Below are 27,176 nucleotides of genomic sequence, written 5' to 3'. Positions count from 1 at the left end.
CAGGTAAGGTGGTCTGGTATTCCTATCTCTTGAAGAATTTTCCACAATTTGTTGTGATCCACACAGTCAAAACTTTAGTGTAGTCAGTGAAGCAGAAGTAGATGTTTTTCTGGAATTCTCTTGCTTTTTCTATGATCCAGAGGATGTTGCCAGTTTGATCTCTGGTTCCTCTGACTTTTCTAAATCCAGCTTGGACATCTGTAGGTTCTCGGTTCACATACTGTTGAAGCCTGCCTTGGAGGATTTTGAGAATTACCTTGCTAGCATGTGAAATGAGTGCAATTGTGCAGTAGTTTGAACATTCTTTAGCATTGCCCTTCTTTGGGATTGGAATGAAAACTGACCTTTTCCAGTCCAGTGGGCACTGCTGAGCTGGCATATTGAGTGCAGCACTTTCCCAGCATCATCGTTTAGTATTTGAAATAGCTCAGCTGGAATTCCATCACCTCCACTAGCTTTGTTTGTAGTAATGCTTCCTAAGGCCCACTTAACTTCACATTCCAGGATGTCTGGCTCTAGGTATGTAGGATATAGTCCTTAATGATGGCCATTCTGATTGTCAGGCGAGTGTATGCTCCTTGGTTCTGTCTTGTCACAATAAAGATGTGGAGCGAAAGACATTAAAGCCCTCGGCGGGTCACAGCTCTCGGGTCTTGGACAGACCATGTTGATGATGTGAAGTGGTACCTCATTGTATTTTTGATTTGCATTTCTCTAATAATTGGCAATGTTAAGCATCTTTTCACATGACGGTTGGCCATCTGTATGTCTGGAGAAGGGAGATTTTTTTTTAAGGTGCTTTGTATCTCCATCAGCTTCCTGAAAACTCCTGTAACATATAGCATATATAGTCAGGCTGTTTGCTTTGCAAGCACAAAGTCAGTGCAAAAATCCCTCTTTTTACTGGAACCAAAACAGTATTCCTGTTGTACAAATTCAGCTTTAAGGTAGTCTTTCTAATGTCTCCTTCTTACCAGATTGTGGCTCCTAATACCTTCTATGTAGGAATTTTGGAGCACTCTCATAGGATCACCTGACTAGGAATGAAAGCAACAGAAGTGGGAAATGGATTGGTGATAATGATGGGCTGCTGCTGCTGCTAAGTCGCTTCAGTCGTGGCCGACTCTGTGCGACCCCATAGACGGAAGCCCACCAGGCAGGGAGTGAGATTAAATAATTCATGGATGCCTTGTTATCTTTTTATAGATAATGGTACAAAGCATGACCTTGCTGTGCAGAAAGAGAGAATGAAAACTTGTTGCTTTAATGCATGCCTTTGTATTTATTATTTGGTGGGGATGGGTACTTTATATACTAAATATTTAAATTTTACAACAAATTTGCTGATGCAGTATTATTCCTCCTATTTTACAGATAATGATACAGACTCAGGGTGAGAAATTTTCCCAAGGTCTTATATCTAGTAAGTGATCTTGGGATTCTAACCAATATTTGCCTTATTTCAAACTTCTTGTGATTTCTGCTATACTACGCTGCCTTTGTAGAATATTGTAAAGTAGAGACAGTAGTTATGGTGTGGATAATTGGGTGTTTGTTCCCAAGCATCTGTTGCACAGAATGTGAAGTAAAGCTAAGTTTATGGTAGAGAATGTGTGTTGGTGAGTGATTCAAAGAAAGGGGATGCCTTGGTTAATATGGCCTGTTTAACTAAATGGAGTAATATGTTACCACAGTTGTCTCTCCAAACATAACAGCAATATGTTGGCAGTACCATCATCTTTGGTTTGAGAATAGGACCGATCGAGAGGTTGTTCCTGAGATCATGCTACTGAATTTCTCTCCGGAGATTGGGCACATGGTTGAAAGAGACTTGATATGTCAAATGAAAGAGAACCTACTGCTTCTTTAAGATTTCTTTTCTCAATAAGGTGAACATGTTGATTATTGCCAAAGATTTTTCTGAAGAATATAGTAACTGTAGGCCAAAATTCAAAGGTTAAAAATGATTCATGTAACCTTTCAAAAAGTTTCATCAGCAGTTTGAATTGGCTTTGTAGGGAACTGTTCATCTCATCAAATTCATGTATATTTCTTTCATCATGTTATGCTTGCTGTTTTTCTCCTATTGCAACCTATGGGAACTGCTGTTATTAGGCTAAAAGTTAAATATGTTATTAGTCCTATTCATTGTTAAAATTTATTTTGAGTTAAATGCTAGTGTTTTTTTTTTTCATATTGGCTGAAAGCCTGACTGCCACAAAAAATAAACACTTTAGATCTGTGCACTTTTAATTCTAGACAGGGCTAAGGAATGTATAAATTTGAGTTCCAAATGTTTCAGAAGAATCTTATGCATTATTTACTAACAGATGTATTTTGGAAATAAGATTCTTGTAGTTTGGATAGAGATACAATTTTGAAAAATACCTTTTCTTTAGAATTGTCTCTTGTCTTTAGCCATTTAACAAATTCTTTGAACAAGTTGCCTTCTCAGCTCTTCAAATACATGCATGTGATGAGAAATTTGTGACCAGGGCTTGTACAATGATATGGAAACTCTGCCTTTTAAGGATTTGGGGGGCATAATATCAGCAAAAGTTGTACATTTCCTTTTATCTATGTATGAATAATGGCGCTTCGTTGACTTTGCAGTTTCATTTGTGAAGGAACTAATCTTGATCTTCCTGTCTCTACCGTTTATAACTTTTTAATAACATAGCTCAAGATGGGATTATATGACAGATGAAATTACAAAGAAAGCAGTAATGAAGGCATTAGTTATTCCATAAGGTTTGGTTTGCCACAGAAGCTTTTAAAAGCACAGCTGACTCAACTATGAAAAATTCTGCTGCTGCTGCTGCTGCTGCTGCTAAGTCGCTTCAGTCGTGTCCGACTCTGTGCGACCCCATAGACAGCAGCCCACCAGGCTCTCCCGTCCCTGGGATTCTCTAGGCAAGAACACTGGAGTGGGTTGCCATTTCCTTCTCCAATGCATGAAAGTGAAAAGTGAAAGAGAAGTCGCTCAGTCATGTCCGACTCTTCGCGACTCCATGGACTGCAGCCTACCAGGCCCTTCTGTCCATGGGATTTTCCAGGCAAGAGTACTGGAGTGGGGTGCCATTGCCTGCTCCGTATGAAAAATGAGGTATTCTGAATATTTCTTCCCTCTGGTACTTTTGAAGTGAAAAATAAAAAAATTAGCGTTGCCTTGTTTGTTTAAAGAGTGAATAATAATACTTTTGTAAGTATATTTGACTAAAAATGTGGTTAAATAAATAATAGAGAAAATGCTGCTTTGGACAATTTTTTTTTCAGGGCATAATGAAAAGGTTGATTAAACTTTCAGGTTGTTGACAATTCCGAATTTTAAAAATGCTTATCAAAAATTTGGTGTTATCTAGCTTGTCTTCTTAGTGGGCTTCCTTTGGTATTGAAGATAGTTGTAAATGTTCATCTCCTTTATATTTTGGTCAATTAATCAGGAATTAGAATCTTTTCATAAATGACCTTAACCACTTACGTTGGCCACGCTTAATGGATATGAATAGTATTTGCTTTGGAGAAAGTTTGCCGGTATTTGGAAATGCGATTTGTGTTTGAAAATTGATTACAAAGCCCTTATCTTTACCATTGATCTGATACTAATTTTCATGTAGATTCAATATGGGGATACTTCCCCCCACCATATGTGATTAATTCAGAGGCTGTGAACCATTCACTTCTGAGTTCACTGCATTTATCTTTTATGCTAATGTGTTTTTTATATCAGGTTTTTGGGTAGTGGTATGAAGAATGGACTGATGAGGCACAAAATAATATATATGGAGACTAGGTAGGACACTACTGCTGACCTGTTAGGATGCTAGCCAAAAAACGTCAGTTCAGTTCAGTTCAGTTGCTCAGTCATGTCTGAATCTTTGCAAGCCCATGAACGGCAGCATGCCAGGCCCCCCTGTCCATCACCAACTCCCAGAGTTCACCCAAACCCAAGTACAAGTCGGTGATGCCATCCAACTATCTCATCTTCTGTCGTCCCCTTCTTCTCCTGCCCTCAATCTTTACCAGCATCAGGGTCTTTTCGCATGAGTCAGCTCTTTGCATCAGGTGGCCAAAGTATTGGAGTTTCAGCTTCAACATCAGACCTTTCAATGAACACCCAGGACTGATCTCCTTTAGGATGGACTGGTTGGATCTCCTTGCAGTCCAAGGGACTCTCAAGAGTCTTCTCCAACACCACAGTTCAAAAGCATCAATTTTTCAGCACTCAGCTTTCTTTAGAGTCCAACTCTCACATCCATACATGACTACTGGAAAAACCATAGCTTTGACTAGATGGACATTTGTTGACAAAGTAATGTCTCTGCTTTTTATATGCTGTCTAGGTTGGTCATAGCTTTTCTTCCAAGGAGCAAGCGTCTTTTAATATCATGGCTGCAGTCACTATCTGCAGTGATTTTGGAGCCCCCCAAAATAAAGTCTGTCACTATTTCCATTGTTTCCCCATCTATTTGCCATGAAGTGATGGGACCAGATGATCTTAGATTTCTGAGTGTTGAGTTTTAAGCCAACTTTTTCACTCTCCCCTTTCACGTTCATCGAGAGGCTCTTTAGTTCTTCTTCACTTTCTGCCTTAAGGATGGTGTCATCTGCATATCTGAGGTTATTGATATTTCTCCCGGCAGTCTTGATTCCAGCTTGTGCTTCCTCCAGCCCAGCGTTTCTCATGATGTACTCTGCATATAAGTTAAATAAGCAGGGTGCCAATATACAGCCTTGACATATTTCTTTTCCTGTTTGGAACCAGTCTGTTGTTCCATGTCCAGTTCTAACTGTTGCTTCATGACCTGTCAACCTCCATACAACAGACAAATGTTTAAGAGGTAGAGTTTAGCTGCTAATTAGAAGCAGAGAGGGTCCTGGTGGAGAGCTCAGGTGTAGCTCTTTGGATTCTGGATTGGGCACCCTAGTGAGTGAAAGCCCTTGTCTCTGGGTCAGGGAATATAGAATGGGAACACATTTGAAAGATTAGGGACTTCTGGACACCTCGAATGTGAGGTGCCTTTGAGACACACCAAGAGAGGTCAAATGGGTGTTGTGGCTCTGGAGCTCTGGCAGGAATCTGGGTCAGAATGCTTCGCATGATGCCTGGCAAAGAATAACTGTCAAAGCATATTTGTTGGGTGAAATGACAGACAGCTGAAGAGGGAAAGAGAGAGAGACGGAGGGAGTGAGCACAAATTGTTCATTATAAGGGTACTTGGACCATGGGAGTGGATACAATTTCTCAAAGGACAGTGTGTCATATGAAAAATGAAAAGAACCCAGAGTAACTCTGGGGCCCATCAGTATTTAAGAGTCAGATAATGAAAGAGGAACTTGAAAAGATGACAGAGGAAGAGAAGAACTTTAAGAGAATAATATCACAGAAGCCAAGGAAACTGAAGGATTTTAAGGATATTATTAATAATATTGAAAAGCATAAAAAGAGGGCCAATAAAATAATGATGATGAGTAGCTTACAACTTACATTGCTCTTTCTATATGTCAGGCAGTGCTTTGAGTGTTTTATATGTGGTAGCTCTTCAACTTAAAGGGGCTTCCCTTGTGGCTCAGACGGTAAAAATATGCCTATAATGAAGGAAACTTGGGTTTGATCCTTGGGTCAGGAAGTTCCCCTGGAGAAGGAAATGGCAACCCACTCTGGTATTCTTGCCTGGAGAATTCCATGGACATAGGAGTCTGGTGGGCTACAGTCCACGGGCTTGCAAAGAGTCAGACACGACTGAGTGACTAACACTTTCACTTTCACTTCAAGTTAAATCTGTGCTATAGGTATTTTTATTTACCATTCTTCATGGATAAGAAAAGAGAGAGATGAAATAAGTTGCCTAAGGTAAGTGTCAAAGTCAAGATTGAGAACCCTGGAAGTGACTGCATCATTAATGTTCTTAAACCACTGTGATATTCTGACTTGCAAAAGCAGGGGCCAGAATGTGCCTACTAGTTGTGACAGGAAGCCGTTTTTGACTCGAGAAGTGCAGTTCAGTGAGACAGTGTAAGCTGAACCAGGATGCTGAGGCGGATAGGAAGTCAGAAGTACATGGACTTCTCTTCCTGGGAGCTTAGTGGTAAAGAAGAAAGAATTTGCCAAAGGAATATTGGGCAGGAGGACTTGTTTTTAGGATGGGGGAGATTTGGAGCTATTTGTGTGGTAAGATAAAGCATATTAGAAGAGAGATTGGGGAAATACTGGAGAGAGATGGCAAAAGAAGAGATGGTAAAGGATGGGCTGTAAGCACTTCAGGAGATTTTTAGCTTAAACAGGAGCAGGGAGCACCTATTTTACAAAAGGAGAGGGTTAATAGCTGGGTAGAGATGCATGGAGGTCTTTTAGACTTGAGTGAGTAGCATGCTTACTGAGTTCATACATATTCCCCCTGCTTCTGTCTCTGTGAACAGTCACCCCCCCACCTTTTTTTTTTTTTAATAGCAACCCTTCCCTGAGTTATTTCCATCCCACTCTACACTCATGTGCATTTTGTGGATTTCTGCTATCATTAGATTTTGTTCTCTGCTCTATATGACCGAGGCTAGACCAGGACTTCCTTGGCAGTCAGGTGGTTGGGACTTCGCCTTCCAATGCAGGGGTTCAGGTTCAATCCCTATTCTGGGAGCTAAGTCCCACATGCCTCATGGCAAAAAACGAATAAGCAACCAAAACCATAAAACAAGCGATATTGTAACAAATTCAACAAATACTTTAAAAACAGTCCACATCAAAAAAAAATCTTTAAAAACAAAAGCAAATAGACTGCCAGATATTTCTCTAGCAAAGATGGGTTTATTTAGGATCAGCAGACTTGCAGTTTGGGGGTCTGCAGCCATGATGAGCCAACCTGCATGTCCCCTGCACAGCAGGGGAAGGAGAACTATTTCATAGACGGGAAACGGAGGTGAGGAGGGCTCTAGTAAACAGAGGAGGCTGTGGTTTTTTGTTGGCTGAGTCCTTGCCGGGAAAGAAGAGGAGTCTTCTTCCATTAGGCTCTGCTATGACACAGGGCATGAGACCTCCCCTTCTGGTCTCCCAAATCTATTTAATTGAGGTTTCTGTTTATTAAATTTTCACAACTCATAGGGACGAGAGATGTTTGGAGTTATGTCATTTGATGGTAATGATGTTTTGAGCTGACTGGATTCTTTTCCTTTCACAGGTGCTTCCTGTTCAAGTCTTACTCCAGTTACATGAGCTCCAGTAAGTCCTCTTTTTATTTTATTAAAATTATTTTACTTGAGGATAATTGCTTTACAATGTGGTGTTGATTTCTGCTGTACAACAATGTGACTCAGCTATAAGTATACATAGATACTCTCCTTCTTAAGCTTCCCTCATAACCTCGTTTTCTCTCTAATGTGTCTTTTGCTTTAATCTCTTGTCACGTATCAGTTCAGTTCATTTGCTCAGTCGTGTCCTGTCTTTGCAACCCCATAGACTGCAGCAAGCCAGGCTTCCCTGTCCATCACCAACACCCAGAGCTTACTCAAATTCATGTCCATTGCGTCGGTGATGCCATCCAACCATCTCATCCTCTGTCATCCCCTTCTCCTCCCACCTTCAATCTTTCCCAGCATCAGGGTCTTTTCCAGTGAGTCGGTTCTTCATATCACGTGGCCGAAGTATTGGAGCTTCAGCTTCAACATCAGTCCTTTCAGTGAATATTCAGGACTGATTTCCTTTAGGATGGACTGGTTGGATCTCCTTGCAGTCCAAGGGACTCTCAAGAGTCTTCTCCAACACCATAGTTCAAAAGCATCAATTCTTCGGCACTCAGCTTTCTTTAGAGTCCAACTCTCATACCCATACATGACTACTGGAAAAACCATAGCTTTGACTAGACGGACTTTTGTTGGCAAAGTAATGTCTCTGGTTTTTAATATGCTGTCTAGGTTGATCATAGCTTTTCTTCCAAGGAGCAAGTGTTTTTTAATTTCATGGCTGCAATCACCATCTGCAGTGATTTTGGAGCCCCCAAAAATAAAGTCTACACTGTTTCCACTGTTTCCGCATCTATTTCCCATGAAGTGATGGGACTAGATGCCATGATCTTAATTTTCTGAATGTTGAGTTTAAAGACAGCTTTTTCACTCTCCTCTTTCACTTTCATCAAGAGGCTCTTTAGTTCTTCTTCACTTTCTGACTTAAGGGTGGTGTCATCTGCATATCTGAGGTTATTGAAATTTCTCCCAGCAACCTTGATTCTAGCTTGTGCTTCATCCAACCTGGAATTCTCATGATGTACTCTGCATATAGCTTAAATAAGCAGGGTGACAATATACAGCCTTGACATACTCCTTTCCCAATTTGGAACCTGTGTGTTGTTCCATGTTCAGTTCTAACTGTTGCTTCTTGACCTGAGTACAGACTTCTCAGGAGGCAGGTCAGATGATCTGATATTCCTATCTCTTTAAATTTTCCAATTTGTTGTGATCCACACAGTCAAAGTCTTTGACATAGTCAATAAAGCAGAAGTAGATGTTTTTCTGGAACTCTCTTGCTATTTCGATGATCCAGCGGATGTTGGCAATTTGATCTCTGGTTCCTCTGCCTTTTCTAAATCCAGCTTGGACATCTGGAAATTCTCAGTTCAGGTACTGTTGAAGCCTGGCTTGGAGAATTTTGAGCATTGCTTTGCTAGTGTGTGAGATGAGTGCAATTGTGCGGTAGTTTGAATATTCTTTGGCATTGCCTTTCTTTGGGATTGGAATGAAAGCTGACCTTTTCCAGTTCTGTGGCCACTGCTGAGTTTTCCAAATTTGCTGGCATATTGAGTACAACACTTTCACAGCATCATCTTTTAGGATTTGAAATAGCTCAACTGGAATTCTATCACCTCCACTAGCTTTGTTCGTAGTGATGTTTCCTAAGGCCCACTTAAGTTCACATTCCAGGATATTTGGCTCTAGGTGAGTGATCACACATTGTGATTATCTATGTCTTGTAGATGTTTCTTATATAGTTTTCTGTGTATTCTGCAGATGGTGATTGGAGCCATGAAATTAAAAGAAGCTTACTTTTTGGAAGGAAAGTTATGACCAACCTAGACAGCATATTAAAAAGCAGAGACATTACTTTGTCAACAAATGTCCGTCTAGTCAAAGCTATGGTTTTTCCAGTATTCATGTATGGATGTGAGAGTTGGACTATAAAGAAAGCTGAGCACCAAAGAATTGATGCTTTTGAACTATGGTGTTGGAGAATACTCTTGAGAGTCCCTTGAACTGCAAGGAGATCCAACCAGTCCATCCTAAAGGAGATTAGTCCTGGGTGTTCATTGGAAGGACTGATGTTGAAGCTGAAACTCCAGTACTTTGGCCACCTGATGCGAAGAGCTGACTCATTTGAAAAGACCCTCATGCTGGGAAAGATTGAGGGCAGGAGGTGAAGGGGATGACAGAGGATGAGATGGTTGGATGGCATCACCGACTCAATGGACATGAGTTTGGGTAAACTCCGGGAGTTGGTGATGGACTGGGAGGCCTGGCATGCTGCAGTTCATGGAGTCACAAAGAGTCAGACACGACTGAGTGACTGAACTGAACTGAACTGTGTATTCTTGCCACCTCTCCTTAATATCTCTGTTTCTGTTAGGTGCATACCATTTCTGTCCTTTATTGAGCCTATCTTTGCATGAAATGTTCCTTTGGTATCTCTAATTTTCTTTAAGAGATCTCTAGTCTTTCCCATTCTGTTGTTTTCCTCTATTTCTTTGCAGTGATCACTGAGGAAGACTTTCTTATCTCACCTTGCTATTCTTTGGAACTCTGCATTCAAATGGTTATATCTTTTCTTTTCTCCTTTACCTTTAGCTTGTCTTCTTTTCTCAGCTCTTTGTAAGGGCTCCTCAGACAAGCATTTTGCCTTTTTACCTTTCTTCTTGGGGATGGTCTTGATCCCTGCCTTGTGTAGAATGTCGCCAACCTTGGTCCATAGTTCTTCAGGCACTCTGTCTATCAGATCTAATCCTTTCAATCTATTTGTCACTTCCACTGTATAAGTGACAGGGATTTGATTTAGGTCATACCTGAATGGTCTAGTGGTTTTCCCTACTTTCTTCAATTTTAAGTCTGAATTTGGCAATGAGTAGTTTGTGATCTGAGCCACAGTCAGCTCCCTGTCTTGTTTTTGTTGACTGTATGGAGCTTCTCCATTTTTGGTTGCAAAGAATATAATCAATCTGATTTTGGTGTTGACCATCTGGTGATGTCCATGTATAGAGTCTTCTCTTATGTTGTTGGAAGAGGGGGTTTGCTATTACCAGTGCATTCTCTTGGCAAAACTCCCTGCTTTGTTTTGTACTCCAAAGCCAAATTAGCCTGTTGCTCCCAAGTATCTCTTGACTTCCTACTTTTGCAATCCAGTCCCGTATAATGAAAACAACATCTTTTTTGGGTGTTAGTTCTTGTAGGTTTTCATAAGACTGTTCAACTTCAGCTTCTTCAGCATCAGTGGTTGGGACATAGATTGTGATATTGAATGGTTTGCCTTGGAAACGAACAGAGATCATTCTGTCATTTTTGAGATTATATCCAAGTACTGCATTTTGGACTCTTTTGTTGACTATGATGGCTACTCCATTTCTTCTAAGGGATTCCTGTCCACAGTAGTAGATATAATGGTCATCTGTGTTAAATTCACTTGTACCAGTCCATTTTAGTTCACTGATTCCTAAAGTGTCAATATTCAGTCTTGCCATCTCCTATTTGACCACTTACAATTTGCCTTGATTTATGGACCTAACATTCCAGGTTCCTATGCAATATTGTTTTTACAGCATTGGACTTTACTTCCATCACCAGTCGCATCTGGCGTTGTTTTTGCTTTGGCTCCATGTGTTCATATACTCTACTTAGTAAAACCTCTTGAAGGAACTTGAGGAGCATGACATAGAATAAAGACGTTTGGGATATGGGATTAGCAATAGTGGGAAAACCGAAATGCCTTGCATGCAGATTCTTTACACGCTGAGCCATATGGAAAGTTCTAGGATCCAACTAGAGACAGACTAAACTGAGAGATATCGAGGCATTACTGAAGCAGGAAACCATTCCCTTCATTTGAAACTGCCTTTTATGTTTGTCTCCATCACTCCAACCCACTATGGAACATGGGAAATAGGGAATGTGATAAAACTTATGAAAATTAGTTACCCCATTTGTAACCATTGCTTTTTATTTAGGTGACCTAACTAAGAATAGTTTTTGAGGCACATTTCATTGGTTTTGTCAAAAAAATAAGCACCTTGTAAGAGTGTTTAAGTTAAGGATTGTCAAAAGGCAAAATTAATGTTTGACTTACTTGGAGCTGTTCAAATGTTGAATGAAGCCTTAACCCTCAGCCAAATTCTTCATCATAGATTGTTCACACTGTTAAGGACATTTTCCCCAATTAAATCTGTGTGCAGTAATGTACTGTAGGCATCCTCTATAATTTCACACTTAAATGACTAGTTTATCAAAAATAGAATCTGACTCCAGGGCGTATGGTATTCACACAGATCATCAGTATGCTATTATTGTCTGTTGTCTGCCATCCCCATAAATAAATGTTCATGATTGTGTAGTTTTACAGCTCATGTATTTGTTTGCTCTTAATAACTTTTCACAAATTGTGAATTTGTAATACATTTTATTTTTGACAATAAGAGAACAATAATAAAGTAAAATAGGCCAGTAGAATAAATAGCAAAGTAGAAATGTGCTACTAAGAGATCATTTAGTGAATAACTTTTCCAGTTTCATTTTGAACATGATTACCTTTCGTGAAAGAAAGTTAAGCTAGACGCTTAAAAAAATTCTTTGACTTCTAGAATTGTGGTTTTGATATTCAAGAAAAATTTAATATCTCTGATGCTATGTGGGAGCTACATATACAACCTCTTTGTACTGGGAGTGTGCTTTTTTTTTTTAATTGTTTTTCTGGGGATGTGGACCATTTTTAAAGTCTTTATTGAATGTGTTACAATATTGCTTCTGTTGTTAATGTTCTGGTAAGGCTGTGAGGCATGTAGGATCTTAATTAGGTCCCTGAATGGGTACCCCCTGTATTAGAAGGTCAAGTCTTAACCAGTGGACTACCAGAGAAGTCCCTGGCAGTATGCTCTTGAGTGAATAATTTAACCTGGTTTTCTCACCTCTAAAATGGGATACTATACTTCGTAGTGTTATCATAGGTATAATCCAAGTGACCCCAAATAAAGTCACTATAAAGTCACTTAAGCTTTTGTTATGCGAAGTCCAGGTCATGGTCATTGTCCAATATTCTAAGAGAGACCCAGGGATATTTAAATAGTTTAAAACACTTTTCCTGGAAGCCTGCAGAGATGCTGATTTAATTTAAATGTCATTTTAAAATTAAGTTTTTATTTATTGCATGCAATTGCACAGATGCCACTGTAGCTTAAAAGAAAAGCAGTTATTCTCTCCTCTGCCTGCCCCTACCCCCAATTTCCTCTCCACTGCCTTCAACTCTTCTTTAGCTTTTTTTTCCTGTTATTTCTACAGTGTGTCTATATACTATGCTTCCTTGATTTTTAATTTTTAATTTATATTTACTTAAAACCTTTTAAAATAAAAATTAAAAGTTAGACAATGATGAGATAATGATTTAAAAATTTTAAACTTTCTTTTGATTGACTTCCTCCTGTGGAAGTTGAGGATATAACTCTCAGATGTCCCCCTCTGCTACCCACTGTATACACAGCCACACACATTCTCTCTCTCTCACCTCTGCATATCCTAATTTTTGTGTAAGTGAATAGTAATTGTATACATAGTTATAAACTTACAAATATTGTTCATAGCTAAGCCATGTTTATGTTTCTTGTCCCATTTTTGTCTTTTGTGAAATGAATAATTGCTTTATTTAAAATATCGTGCTTTGTTTTCCATGCAGCTTTATAAATTTAGCCCGCAGGTTTCCCACAGAAGTTTGAAATGCTTTTCAACATAGTCAGATACAGTGGTAATTTGTCAGATTTATATTTTCCCTGTTGGCACCCCTCTCAGAGTCCTTGTTGATCCCCAGTTGGAGCTGGCTGCTCTGTAGGCCTGCTGGGACCCCCTTCGCCATCATGCTGGGCGTCCTCTCTGCCTCTGCCTTCATCTGTGTCCTGCTTTCCCTGTCTTCCTCCTTCTTGGTTTACACTCTTTGTTTTAGTGGAGCACATTCTCCAGTAACTATCTAAGAAATGGTTATTTGAAGTAAAATGGAGACCTTGAATGTCATAAAATATCTTTTCTATCCTTACATAGTACATAGTTTAGTCCCTCAGTCGTGTCCGACTCTTTGTGACCCCATGGACTGTAGCCCGCCAGGCTCCTCTGTCCACGGGATTTTCCAGGTAAGAGTACTGGAGTGGGTTGCCATTTCCTTCTCCAAAGGATCTTCCTGATCCAGGGATTGAACCCAGGTCTCCCACATTGTAGGCAGACACTTTACTGTCTGAGCCACCAGGGAAATCCTTAGACTTACTTAAAAGACAGATTGGAGGTAGGATTATGGGAAGAAAATAATTTTCCCTCAGGATTTTGAAGGAATGCCTCCTTTGTGTTTTTTCTTCCAATACATACCACCTATCGCCTACAATTTGTGAATATGAGTATGCTGAATGAATAATGAATTTATATTTAGCCCCGTGCCTTTAAGGAGCTCTGAGTTTAGAGAGTGGGTAGAATTTAGAAAACAGGTTAATATAGCTCACCATATGTCAGTCAATAGTATGATATACTATCTTAATTTAAATTTTGTAACATTTAACTTTATAGTAAAGGAAGTGAAGTTCAGAGAAGCTGGGTAATTTGTCCAAGAATACTCAGAAGTTTAAATACAAGTATAGCTGGAGTATGTGTTTTGCCTGTCCTATAAGGTTTCCTTCCAGCTCTACAAATAACATTTTATCTCATTAAGCCATTTGGTTTATAGTAGTGTCTTGGAACATGGATCCTGGCTTCATATCTGCCTCTTTCTAGCTGAATTATGAGTTGATATATGTAAAATGCTTAGACAAGGATAGGAGATGCTGTGTAGTGTTAACTGAAGTCTTTAAAATTGACTTGGATCCTGCTCTCCCCCTCCCATTCTGTTTGTCCAATTAACTTCTCATTCTTAAAGTTATCATTTGCCATTTCACTTCCCTACTGAAACCATTCTAAGTAGAAAAGCCTCACTCTCTCCAAAAGTGGACTAATTTCCACCTACCTCTCATGTTGTAAGGCTTCCCCGGTGACTCAGGGTAAAGAATTTGCCTGCCAATGCAGGAGACTTGGTTAAATCCCTGGGTCAGGAGGATCCCCTGGAGGAGGAAATGGCAACCCACTCAAGTATTCTTGCCCGGAGAATCCCATGGACAGAGGAGCCTGGTGGGGTATAGTCCATGGGGTCGCAAAGAGTCAGACACGACTGAGCATGCAGCACGCATGCATACATTGTAAATATGAGACTTAGTGATTTTCCTTCATATGAAAGTTAGTAATGATATGTTTTTTTATTTGTTTCAAATCTTTTTTTCCTACTGCGGTCTAAGCCCAGTGTCTGTTGTGCTTACTTTTATACCTGGGGAACCTAACAAATACTCAGAAGAGACATATTATATAAATATTTGTTGAAGCACTGGTTGCATAAATGAATACTGAGCTCAGGCAAGTCTGTATCTTTTCCCTTACTGCAAAAATATATTTTAATAGAAAGTTAATAAATAACAAACAATAGTAATTGCTATAATCTTTTCCTTGTTTACTGTGTATATAAGTATAGGGAGAAACCATTCTCCCTATGTTTCTGCTTTGGTGAGAGTACAGTTTGCAGGTCAATTTAGTGGGTTGTGTGACCAGCTTCAAAAAATGTCATGGACTAGAAGAGAAGATATCAGAGTGTATAACACATGTGTGCATGTGTGCTCAGTTGCTTTAGTCATGTCCTACACCTTACAACCCTATGGAGTGTAGCCCGCCAGGCCCCTCTGTCCATGGAATTCTCCAACGAGAATACTGAAGTAGGTTGCCATTTCCTCCTCCAAGGGATCTTCCTGACCCAGGGATCAAACCCGCATCTCCTGCATCTCCTGCATTGCAGGCAGATTCTTTACTGCTGAGCCGCACGGAAAGCCTGGGCTTCCCTCGTAATTTGGTTCGATTCCTGGGTCGGGAAGATTTCCTGCAGAAGGAAGTGGCAACCTATTCCAGTATTCTTGCCTGGAGAATCCCATGGACAGAGGAACCTGGCAGGCAGGGAATCTCAAGAGTTGGACACGACTTAGCGACTAAATCACCACCACCACCAGGGGAGCCCATATAACACATAATAAGGGGTAATTATTGTCCTATGAAGTCATATATATCTGTATATCTACACACACACATATGATTATATGAAGTGGACTGCATTACAATAAAACTATTTTTTATTGTGAGTATGGTCAAAAAGTCTTGCCAAGTCAGTTGCTCTAGAGATTGGCAAACTTTTTCTGTAAAGGGCTAGCAAATAGATATTTTCAATTTTGCAATCCTTATCATCTTTGTTACAACCACTCAACTCTATTACTGTAGCATGAAAGCAGACAGAGCCCATAAGTAAAGAACCAGGCATAGCTCTTTCCAGAACAGCTTTATAAAAACAGAAGTCTGGATGGATTTGATCCAAGGGCTATAGCTTGCAGACCTCTTCCCTAGAGGGATGGGTTGGAAGGGAAGATTCTGTCCCTCCTTCCACATTGTTAGTTGAAGGAGATGAATTGATTGATTTGGAGTAATCTGATGATTCTGACTAATCTGATGGTTCTTTCTTAGTGAATGAGAGAATAGCACAGTAGGTTGCACCCTGAGCTAAGATATCTCAAGCTCTTATTCTCTTTCTCTTAAAAAATAATATTTATTTATCTTTTTTTGGCCAGGTGTTAGTTGAGGTATGTAGGCTCTAGCTCCCTGACCAGGGATCAGACCTGAGCCCCGTGCATTGGAAGCTTGGAGTCCTAGCCACAGAACCACCAGCGAAGTCCCAAACTCCTGTTCTCTTTACTTGCCTTGTATTCTTATGTGATAGGATTGAAAGAGATCGGGCAGTGCTTTCCTCTGTGTAAAAGAAGAGCTTGCCACCTTCTTTGCAAGGCCCTTGCCTGTGCCTCACATGTTATGTGCTGCGTTACAGTGTATGTGACCCGAGCCCCCCTCGAGTTGTGTTGCTTGGAGGCCCTGACTGCCTGACAAGTGGCTCTACAGTCTACTCTATGATTCTGCCTCTCTCCCTGAGAGCGTCTTACGGACCAGAGTTACAGTGTTACCAGGATGCCCACTTTAGGTCTGAAATCCAACCCACATTCTCAAATGCTGCTGTTAATAGAAAGACCTGAATTTTAAAGTGATTGGTGTTTATCTAGATTGAATCAAATGACTCTCTGGTTACCAGTTTTATGTAAGAGTGCTCTATAGTTTAGAACACACAGAGGTGAGTTTAAGTTCTCTGAATGCTCAATATTAAGAATTGGGTATTCAAGCTATATTCCATAATAAAAGGAAATTAGATTTCCCTCTATATCCAGAATACTATATATCTCACAGACTTTGCTCACTTCAACCAACCTAAGAAATATGACACCCAAAAGTGATTCTGATCTGGAGTGTGTGGACTTGTGGAGGGATGGGATATGTTGAAAATAAGTGCCTTAGGAGAGTGTGGCCGATTTTATACATGGGGCTGTATCAAATTCTTTTATAACCTCTCCCTTTCTTTTCTTCTACTGCAGTAGCTGAAAACCTTAAAGATTCATGTTCCTTAGACTTTGTCGAAGCTAGGATGAGCCATGTAATTGAGATGTGGTAAATAGAAATTTCTTTTCTCCTTTCTTCTGAATGAGCTGATTCCCAGCAGGTGCCTGCGGGTACAGTGCCACCGTGCACACATGTGCCCCTGGCCAAGGTAGTGAGAACAGGAGATGGAAGGAGTCTCTTGGCTTGGTAACATCATTGAGGCTTTGAACTGCCAACCCTCAGACTTCCTGTTGCATAATGTTAATAAACCCTTATGACTTAAACAACTGTTAGTCAAATTTTTAGTTATTTAGAGGTAAACACAATCCTAACTGATAGCAAAAGTAGATTAGCTTGTTAGATGGAAATTGTTACTATAAAATAATGTTAGGGACACATTACCCTAGGTTATGAAAGGGAAAAAAGGCGCTGGTTTGAAATTTAATAGTTTGAATGAAAATATGTAAGTTGTTTATGTTGCTAAACCTTTATTTTTTTAAATTCAAGAAGTCATCATTGGGCTCTTAGAACTATATAACTGTAGCATTTTCCAAACTAGAGAAAATTTAACATCTTTTCATTCACAGTGCCCATCAAATGCCTAGTATATTAGTTATATCCAATATGTACATGTTAAATGAATAATTGAAAATGCCATTGAAGGAATAAATGAATGTGAAAGATATTTCCTCTAGAAGGTACCCTAGGTGACTTCACTAAAGATATTGGAAAACACCAAGAAGGAAAGGTGTAGAAGTTTTCGTCTTCATTTCCATTGGTGTCAATAACTTTGAAAGTCAGATATAGAACCTAACATCAAATAATTTTAATGTTTCAAAAAGTATGTTCATGCCTAATGTGAGAGTGAGAGGGCAGTTTATTTAGGCTGGGAGTGTATGAACAAAATAAACAAATGGAAACACGACCTTTAGATTTTATTATGAAAGTTGAAATTAATTTCTAAGATGTCTGTACTTGTGCCAGCTTATTTTCTGTAACTGAGAGAGAAACACAGTGTAACAGAATATTAGGAAGCACAATGAGATTTTAGAATATAAATGATGAGTAATGAATCGTTTTGACTCTATTTTACAAGTTCGAGAAAAGTCAGAGCTGTATCCTTTATTCAGTTCAGTTCAGTTCAGTCGCTCAGTCGTGTCCTACTCTTTCTGACCCCATGGAATTGCAGCATGCCAGACCTCCCTGTCCATCGCCAACTCCCGGAGTTTACTCAGACTCATGTCCATTGAGTCGGTGATGCCATCCAACCATCTCATCCTCTGTCGTCCCCTTGTCCTTCTGCCTTCAATCCTTCCCAGCATCAGGGTCTTTTCAGATGAGTCAGTTCTTTGCATGAGGTGGCCCAAGTATTGGAGTTTCAGCTTCGGCATCAGTCCTTCCAATGAACATTCAGGACTGATTTCCTTTAGGATGGACTGGTTGGATCTCCTTGAGTCCAAGGGACTCCCAAGAGTCTTCTCCAACACCATGGTTCAAAAGCATCAATTCTTTGGTGCTCAGCTTTCTTTAGAGTCCAACTCTCACATCCATACATGACCACTGGAAAAACCATAGCTTTGACTATATGGACCTTTGTTGGCAAAGTAATGTCTCTGCTTTTTAATATGCTGTCTAGGTTGGTCGCAACTTCTCTTCCAGGGAGCAAGCATCTTTTAATTTCATGGCTGCAATCACCATCTGCAGTGATTTTGGAGCCCCCAAAATAAAGTCTGTCACTGTTTCCCCATCTATTTGCCATGAATCGATGGGACCAGATGCCATGATCTTAGTTTTCTGAATGTTGAGTTTTAAGCCAACTTTTTCACTCTCCTCTTTCACTTTCATCAAGAGGCTCTTTAGTTCTTTGCTTTCTGCCCTAAGGATGGTGTCATCTGCATATCTGAGGTTATTGATATTTCTCCTGGCAATCTTGATTCCAGCTTGTGCTTCATCCAGCTGGCATTTCTCATGATGCACTCTACATAGAAGTTAAATAAGCAGGGTGACAATATACAGCCTTGATGTACTCCTTTCCCTATTTGGAACCAGTCTGTTGTTCCATGTCCAGTTCTAACTGTTGCTTTCTGACCTGCATACAGATTTCTCAAGAGGAAGGTCAGGTGGTCTGGTATTCCCATCTCTTTAACAAATTTTCCACAGTTTGTTTATTATAAAACTATAATTGTAAGTCGGGCTTCCCTTGTGGTTCAGAAGGTAAAAATCTGCCTATAATGCAGGAGACCTGGGTTCGATCCTTATAATTGTAAGTATAATGCTTTTGTGAGTTCTGAGTCATACTAGTGAATAATAGAACCTGAAGGCGTCATAAGAACCATTGAATTTGCAGCCAGTTAATTAGAAGTGTGGGTGTACCGGGGACCCCTTGAACTTGCAGCTGACATCTGAAGTCAGGACCGTTTAGTGGAGGCATTGAGCCTTTAATGTGTGGTTTGTGCCCAAATTGTATGGAAGTACGCACAGTTTGTTGAAATGGAATACTGTTCATAAGAAATGACTGGTGTTTGCAGCCCAGTGACATTCTTAGATTATGTCCTGTCTGCCATTAAGTTGACTTTCTTGGGAAACACATTCCTTGTGTAGGAGGTTTTTTGGGCAGTATTCTTAGGATCAACACTTGTTGAAGGGAAGATAAGAGCAGGATTCAACAGGAGAAGAACTCAAGCTGTGGTACAGTCTTAATGTACTTACAGAAGCCTCCTCTGTCCCTGCAGAGACAAAGTTACCCCAGGTTAGAGTAATAGCCCTGGAGTTTGAGCTGGTTACTTTTTATGGGCTGGGTAATTTCATATGCTACTAAGTGGGAGGGTTAGCAGTAGGAAGCCAAAGTTAAGTCTTGGCTCTGCCACTGAACCACTGATAACTTTGGACAAGTAATTTGTTCTTTTTGAAAGGGCTAGATTTTTTCTGCAATTCTCTTCAGATGCTGATATTAAAATCCCATGATTTTGTCTCTAAATTTCTTTGTAGAAAAGAGGGACACAATATCAGACACATGGTTGCAATTCGATAAATATTAGTTTAGTAAGGTAAAACCTACATTGGGCATGCAGAAAAATTATAGTTAATGAATATAGCCTACAATTACTTTGATCTTTCCATATAACCTCCATCATCTAATTGGAAGGCAGAGAAACGAACTTAATACCCAGTGTAAATTTTATCTGGCTCAATAATTTAAAACTGGCTTTTTAAGCAGTGTTTAATACCTCTTAGATAAAAATGTGGAGCCTTTCATACAACTTCCTTCTGTTGCCTGCCTTCCTCCTAAGACAGTATCAGTTTCTATGGGGAAAGGGATGATGAAGAGGAGGAGAATGGATGAGGCTAAAGCATTGTTATCAAGGTGGGGAAGAGGTGGCATCTTCAAGTGCCATCCTTGGTCTCCTCTAGTCTCCAGGTGATGTGCCATGAAGCTAATCGAGAGTAGACTAGGAAATGTAATTAGGCTGTCTTTTAGTGCATAGTATTCATGTGGCAGGAGGAGAAGGGGACGACAGAGGATGGGACGGTTGGATGGCATCACTGACGCGATGGCCATGAGTTTGAATAGGCTCCAGGAGTTGGTGATGGAAGGGAAGCCTGGCGTGCTGCAGTCCGTGGGGTCGCAAAGAGTTGGGCACGACTGAGTGACTGAACTGATTCCTGTGGTTTGTAGTCATTTCTGCATCACCAGCTATCATGGTGTAGGGATGGGTTCTAAGACTACCCCTAGCACTTGCTGTGTCATTAACCCGTTATTATGACATAAAGGTATGAGACTAAAAGTCTTATGTCCAATGGGGCAAGGAACATAAATAAGTGGTTAGTGGATGAAAAGCAAGGATTAAAATGCATGAGCCCAGAAGCTAGTCTTTGGAAAATTCTTATCTTTGTCATTCCATCTTAGAAAATGATGGGGCTTGGTTTCTCCAGGGTAAATCTTTACATTTTCACAGGATTCCGTCCCTTCACACTTCTTCTGGAACCTTGGTCTCTTGATTATACTAGTGTGTGCTTTTGGTATGGTATCTGACTGTTCAGATAATAAAAAATAAATACATTCTAGATTTAAACTAGATGAATGTTGAAGGACATAGCCATTTATTAGGGCACAGTAGCAGTATGAAGTATCAGTTCATTTATTTATTCACTCAGTAAATATTTAGTAAGTATATGTGTATCAATGTTCTATTGCTGTATAACAAACCACCTCCAAATTTAGTGGTTTAAAACAAAAGCAGAGATTTCCATTGCTCAGGAATCTGTAATTTGTCAGAGCTCAGTGAGGATACTTCATCTTTGTTCCACATGTTTCTATCTGGGATGGCTTTGTTGGGAGCTGGAGGATCTGCTTTCAAGATGCTCACCCATATACCTGGGAGTTCAACGAGCCTCTGCACCAGGGACATTGGTACCTCTTCACATGACTCCTCCATGAACTGCTTGGGCTTCCACATGGCATAATGGGTGGGTTTCAAGAGCGATATCCCAAGAGAACAAGGCAGAAGCTATGACATCTTTATGACCTAGCTTCAGAAGTCACACAATGTCATTTCCTCTCTGTTGGTTGAGGCAGCCATAAAAGCTCACTCAGCTTCAAGGGGAGGGAGTATCACTCTGCTCATAGTTGGTGGAATGAGTGCCAAGGTCACAGTATAAGAAGAGCATGTGGGATGTTGTATCAGGGCTTCTGTAACGAAGTACCATGCACTGGGTGACGTGAAAGAATAGAAATTCTATAGAAGTCATGGTTCTGGCGGCTGGAAATCCTAAAGCAAGGTGTCGCCATGGGAGGGGAGAAACTCTTCCTGCCTCTCTCTCAGCTTCCGGTATGGATGTTAACCCTTGGCATTCCTTGGCTTGTAGATGCATAACTCCAGTCTCTGCCTCTGTCATCACATGGTGATCATCTCTCCCTGTCTGTCTTTCTCTCTCCTTTTCTTATAAAGATGCCAGTCATACTGGATTAGTTCAGTTCAGTTGCTCAGTCATGTCCAATTCTTTGCGACCCCATGGACTGCAGCACGCTAGGCTTCCCTGTCCATCACCAAGTCCTGGAGCTTACTCAAACTTATGTCCATTGAGTCGGTGATGCCATCCAACCATCTCATCCTCTGTCGTCCCCTTCTCCTCCTGCCTTCAATCTTTCCCAGCAGCAGGATCTTTTCCAATGAGTCAGTTCTTGGCATGAGGTGGCCCAAGTATTGGAGTTTCAGCTTCAGCATCAGTCCTTCCAATGAATATTCAGGACTGATTTCCTTTAGGATGGACGAGTTGGATCTCTTTGCAGTCCAAGGAACTCTCAAGAGTCTTCTCCAACACCACAGTTCAAAAGCATCAATTCTTTGGCCCACCTTATTGGATTAAGGGCCCACCTTACTTGGTGGCTCAGACGGTAAAGTGTCTGCCTGCAATGCAGGAGACCCAGGTTCAATCCCTGGGTCAGGAAGATCCCCTGGAGAAGGAAATGGCAACCTACTGCAGTACTCTTACCTGGAAAATTCCACAGATGGAGGAACCTGGTGGGCTACAGTCCATGGGGTCACAAAGAGTTGGACATGACTAAGCAACTTCACTTTCACTTTACTCTAGTATAGTCTTCTCTGGTGGCTCAGACGGTATAGAATCTGCCTACAGTGTGGGAGACCCAGGTTCGATCCTTGGGTTGGGAAGATCCTCTAGAGAAGGGAATGGCAACCCACTCTAGTATTCTTGCCTGGAAAATTCCGTGGATGGAAGAGCCTGGTGGGCCCCAGTCCATGGGGTCACAAAGAGTCAAACACAACTGAGCAACTAACACATTCACACTTACTCTATTATGGCCTCGTTTTAACTAATTATACTACAACAACCCTATTTCCAAATAAGGACACATTCTTAGGTACTGGTAATTAGGATTTCAACATATCTTTCTGGGGACACAATTCAACCTATAATGGGTGACAAATGTTGTATATTCTTTGGAAAATATAATCTGCCACATTGTGTTAAATAGCAGTCACTGGGTTATAAATAGGTGACAAATTAGTGGCTTTTAGAATATAGACTCCATGAAAACATAACTTTGTCCAGTACTTAGAACATTGCTGACATACAGTAGGCACTCAACAAATATGCTGAATAAATAAAACGAGTGAAAATGGATAAAGACTTTGTCCTAATAGAGTTTACAGTTTTGACTAATACAAGTATCAATCAAATTATCACACAGGTACAAGCTGAAGTACATGCTATTCATTCATATTTAACAAATAGTTACTGAGCATATATATCCTGCCAGACATTGCTCTAGACGGTGGGTTGAGAGCAGGGAACTAAACAAAGTTTCTGCCCTCATACAGTTGTTGTTCAGTCACTAAGTCTTGTCTGGACTCTTTTTTAGCTCATGAACTGCAGCACACAAGGCTTCTCTGTCCTTCACTGTCTCCCAGAGTTTGCTCAAATTCATGTCCGTTGAGTCGGTGATGCTATCTAACAATCTCATCCTCTGCTGACCCCTTCTCCTTTTGCCCTCAATCTTTCATAGCATCAGGGTCTTTTCCAATGAAATGATTGTCCTCATACAATATCAGACAGTAAATAAATATATATAATAAATAAGATGATAATAAGTATTCTAGAAACAAATAGAGAGAAAGGGGACAGGATGGAGTTGCAGGTATTTTGTGCCCTCCAGGGTCCATATGGCTGGAGAGGTAGCCTTTCTGCAGAGACGTAAAAGAAAAGTCCATGGAATTCTCCAGGTCAGAATACTGGATGTGGGTAGCCTTTCCCTTCTCCAGGGGATCTTCCCAACCCAGGGATTGAATGCAGGTCTCCTGAATTGCAGGTGGATTCTTCCAGCTGAACCACAAGGGAAGCCTAGGAATACTGGAGTGGGTAGCCTATCCCTTCTCCTGCAGATCTTCCGGACCCAGGAATCGAAGCGGGGTCTCCTGCATTGCAGGTGGATTCTTTACCAACTGAGCTATCAGGGAAGCCCAAAAGAAAAGAAAACATAAGATAAGCCATATACTAAGCTGGCAGAAATGGTCTCCAGGCAAAGGGCAGGTTAAGGGCTCCAGGCATGTTTGAGAACAGCAAAGAAGCTGAAATAGGGGAGAAAGGTGAAAATGGAGGTCAGGGACTTATAAGCAAGCTAGCGGAAGGACTTTGACTTTTTGCTTCAATTGAGATGGCAAGCCATGGAGGGCTGTGAGCAGAGGACTGGCATGATCCGACTTAAAATCCCAGTCAAACCTGATTTCAGCTTTCAGCTCCTGTGTTATCCCCTCAAATAAAAAGTTTAGATGAGTATGAGAATCTGTAGCAGGAGAATGTAATGTTGTTTCGGGGTGGGAAGTTTAGAGCTGAGAAGTGGGAGATGACAATTTTTCCAATTTCGTCTCAGTTTTATTTTCAACAAATACAAAAGTTGCATTATTTAATTTTCTCATTTTATATGTTAAACGATTGCCAGTACTTCAAATACCTATTCATTTGAAAATGAAAAATATGTAATGATGGTTGTATTCAAATTACATTTTTATTTAGAAGCAATAAGTATTATCTAACCTGCAAATAGGAAATTGAAGTTTATTCTATTATCTTATCATTTGGAAAATGATGCTTGGCCCAAAGGGTAAAAAATAAAATATATGTTACTTGTTAGTGGGGAGAAAGTAAAAATCTAGTTTCACGTATTATGAATATTTTAAATAAAGATGCTGTGGTTATAAAGTCAACATAATGGTCTTTAATAATACGATAATTTCAAATTACGTCTTTGTCCTATATACTATCTATTAAGGACCGAATGGCTGTGTCCCCCTCAAAATTGATATGTTGAAAATATATGGTGTGATGGTATTTGGAAATGGGACTTTGAGGAGGTTAATTAGGTCTTGAGGGTGGAGTCCTCACGATGGGATTAGTGACCTTATAAGAAGAGGCACAAGAGAGCTCGTCTCCTTTCTCTGTGCTCTCTGCCATGTGAGGTACAAGAAGACAGCTGTCTGCATGCCAGGCAGAGGGCCCTCACCAAAACCTAAATCTGCTGGCACTTTGATCTCAGACTGGGAGCCTCCAGAACTGTGAGAGATAAATGTCTATGGTTTGAGCCACCCAGTCTAGGTCATTGGTCATAGTGGCCCAAGCTGAAACACTACCCACAAATGGAGAAATGATTTTTAAAATTTCTAAGTGTAAGTACATCCAGAAGTGTTTAAAGGTTATGCATTGCTACAGGATATTGGGAAACACAGTTCTGACTCAGGACTTGGCAAGCTTCAAACAATGGACCAAATTCTGCCCACTGTCTATTTTTGTGAATAGAGTTCTATTGGAATACAGTCAAGCTCATCCATTTTATTTTTAATGGCTATTTTTTGTTTGTTTGTTTTTGCTACGATAGCATAGTTAAATAGTTATCCGGCTCTTCACAGAGAAAGCCTGTGGCTCCGGCTTATGTGAGATGAATGCCAGGCCCGGAGAGGAAGGTCTCTCACTTTCTCTAAATCTTAGAAAGGTAACATGATTGTTGCTAGTGAGGAGAAATTTGTAAAAATGGGAATTTCCATCATAGCTTAGTTGGTAAAGAATCCACCTGCAACGCAGGAGATGCCGGTTTGATTCCTGGGTTGAGAAGATCCGCTGAAGAAGGGATTGGCTACCCACTCCAGTTCTTGGGCTTCCCTGTGGTTCAGCTGGTAAAGAATCTGCCTGCAGTGCGGGAGACCTGGGTTTGATCCCTGAGTTGGGAAGATCCCCTGGAGAAGGGAAAGGCTACCCAATACAGTATTCTGACCTGGAGAAGTCCATGGACTGTATAGTCCATGGGGTCACAAAGAGTTGGACACAATGAGCGACTTTCTATTGCTGATGAGGAGAAATTTGTAAAAGTGAACCTCTGCCAAGTAAAATATGTATAAAGAACAAATGACCATGGAGGTCTTTATGCAAAAACATTCCAAATAGCTTTGTAGATTGCTCACAAAACCATTTCTACTCCTATCTTTGATATCAGCCAATATTACCACCTGGTTACTTAAGTCAGAAACCTAGCCAGTGTCCTGAAGTCCTCCCATTCCTTCTCTGCTTCATCACCAACTCAATCCTTCTCTCCATTCCCGCTGTCACCCTTGGCCAGGCCACCTGGAATTCTGCAAACTTGCCTAGAGTAGGCAAACATTTCCTAATAGCCTCTCCCACCTCCAGACATTCTTTTGTTTTCAATCTCTATCCTACACAATGACCTTTTATTGTAAAAGCCTTCAGTCCCCTATTTATACCCTTCAATGGTTTTCTATTGCCTTTAGAAATAAATCCAAATGCTAGAGTGTAATTTTTGAGTCCCTCACAAATAACCTTTATTTGACTAACTTCTCTTTACCCGTCAGGTCCTGGCTTATCTATCTCTTCCTCTGGGATCCTCCCCAAGCCTGATGTACGTCATCCTCAGGTGTTCTCCTAAGGCACTTTGTCGTTTCTTGTTGTAAAGCAGAACATATGGCCTTGTAATTGTTTGTTTGATTGTCTGTCTGAACACTGTAACACTGAGGGCAAGAGTCATGTCTTTATTAACTGGGGAAGCACTAGAGGGAAAAACAGACACAGTCTCTGTTGTAGAGACACTGTGGCCCAGTGAGAGAAGCTGATACTTACCAGGTAATTACTGGAATGTAAGTAGCAGTATCCTACTTCTGGCTTCCCAAGTGGCTCAGTGGTAAAGAATCCACCTGCCAAGCAGGAGGCTCAGGTTTAATCCCTGGGCTGGGAAGATCCCCTGCAGAAGGAAATGGCAACCCACTCCAGTATTCTTGCCTGGAGAACCCAATAGATAGTGGAGCCTGGTGGGCTACAGTCCATTGGGGTCGCAAAGAGTCAAGCCCAACTTAGCAACTAAACAACAACAATCCTACTACTACTGCTGCTGCAGTTTTAAACTGAGGTTCCATGACCCCCTTTACTGAAATTATTCTCATTATCTTGTGGTTCTTCACCCATTCGTTGATTGAGGAAGAGGACAAAGACAAACTAGAATAATGAGGTCACTCTCAGTTTTGAAGTTCATAGTCCATAGGGAGAAAATAGTTTTGAAGGGCAGAGTTTCAACTGTGAAACTAGTCACCGCCAAAGAGAAAAGGGTTCCCCAAATTCTGAAAGCTATTCTTTAATAATTAAGAACCAAAGTCTGGGGAGCTAAGGAAGAATGTTACTATGAGCTCCAGAGCAGGAAAGGTACAGGACACTTCACACAGGGAGAAGATAAAAGCTCTTTAGGGGCCTGAGCAGAGAAGGCTGGAATGAGGGAAAGGAGTGTAAGTTCCAAGTGAGACGCCTTCTCACTTTTTTGTCTCTTTCCCCTAGAGTGTAGGTCTTTTGGGGCAACAGAAACCCCACGATGGAGTTGAGAAATCCAGAGCAAGTTTTGTGCCTTA

At 40.6% G+C, this 27,176-nt stretch overlaps 1 protein-coding gene across 1 annotated transcript in view; it reads left to right on the top strand.

The window, feature by feature from the left end:
• Positions 1 to 27,176, top strand: part of LOC145525214 (uncharacterized) — a 223,098-nt gene that overhangs the window by 23,353 nt on the left and 172,569 nt on the right. Inside the window, exon 4 of the mRNA XM_081538041.1 lies at positions 7,173 to 7,213. Within this exon, the coding sequence (XP_081394167.1) occupies positions 7,173 to 7,213 (41 nt within the window). The remainder of the gene's footprint in view (positions 1 to 7,172; positions 7,214 to 27,176) is intronic.

This window comes from Giraffa tippelskirchi, chromosome 11 (genome assembly GCF_054371585.1).
Source record: "Giraffa tippelskirchi isolate mGirTip1 chromosome 11, T2T-mGirTip1v1.2.pri, whole genome shotgun sequence".
In the NCBI taxonomy this organism is placed as follows: domain Eukaryota; kingdom Metazoa; phylum Chordata; class Mammalia; order Artiodactyla; family Giraffidae; genus Giraffa; species Giraffa tippelskirchi.
This window is presented reverse-complemented; position numbering and strand designations above follow the sequence as displayed.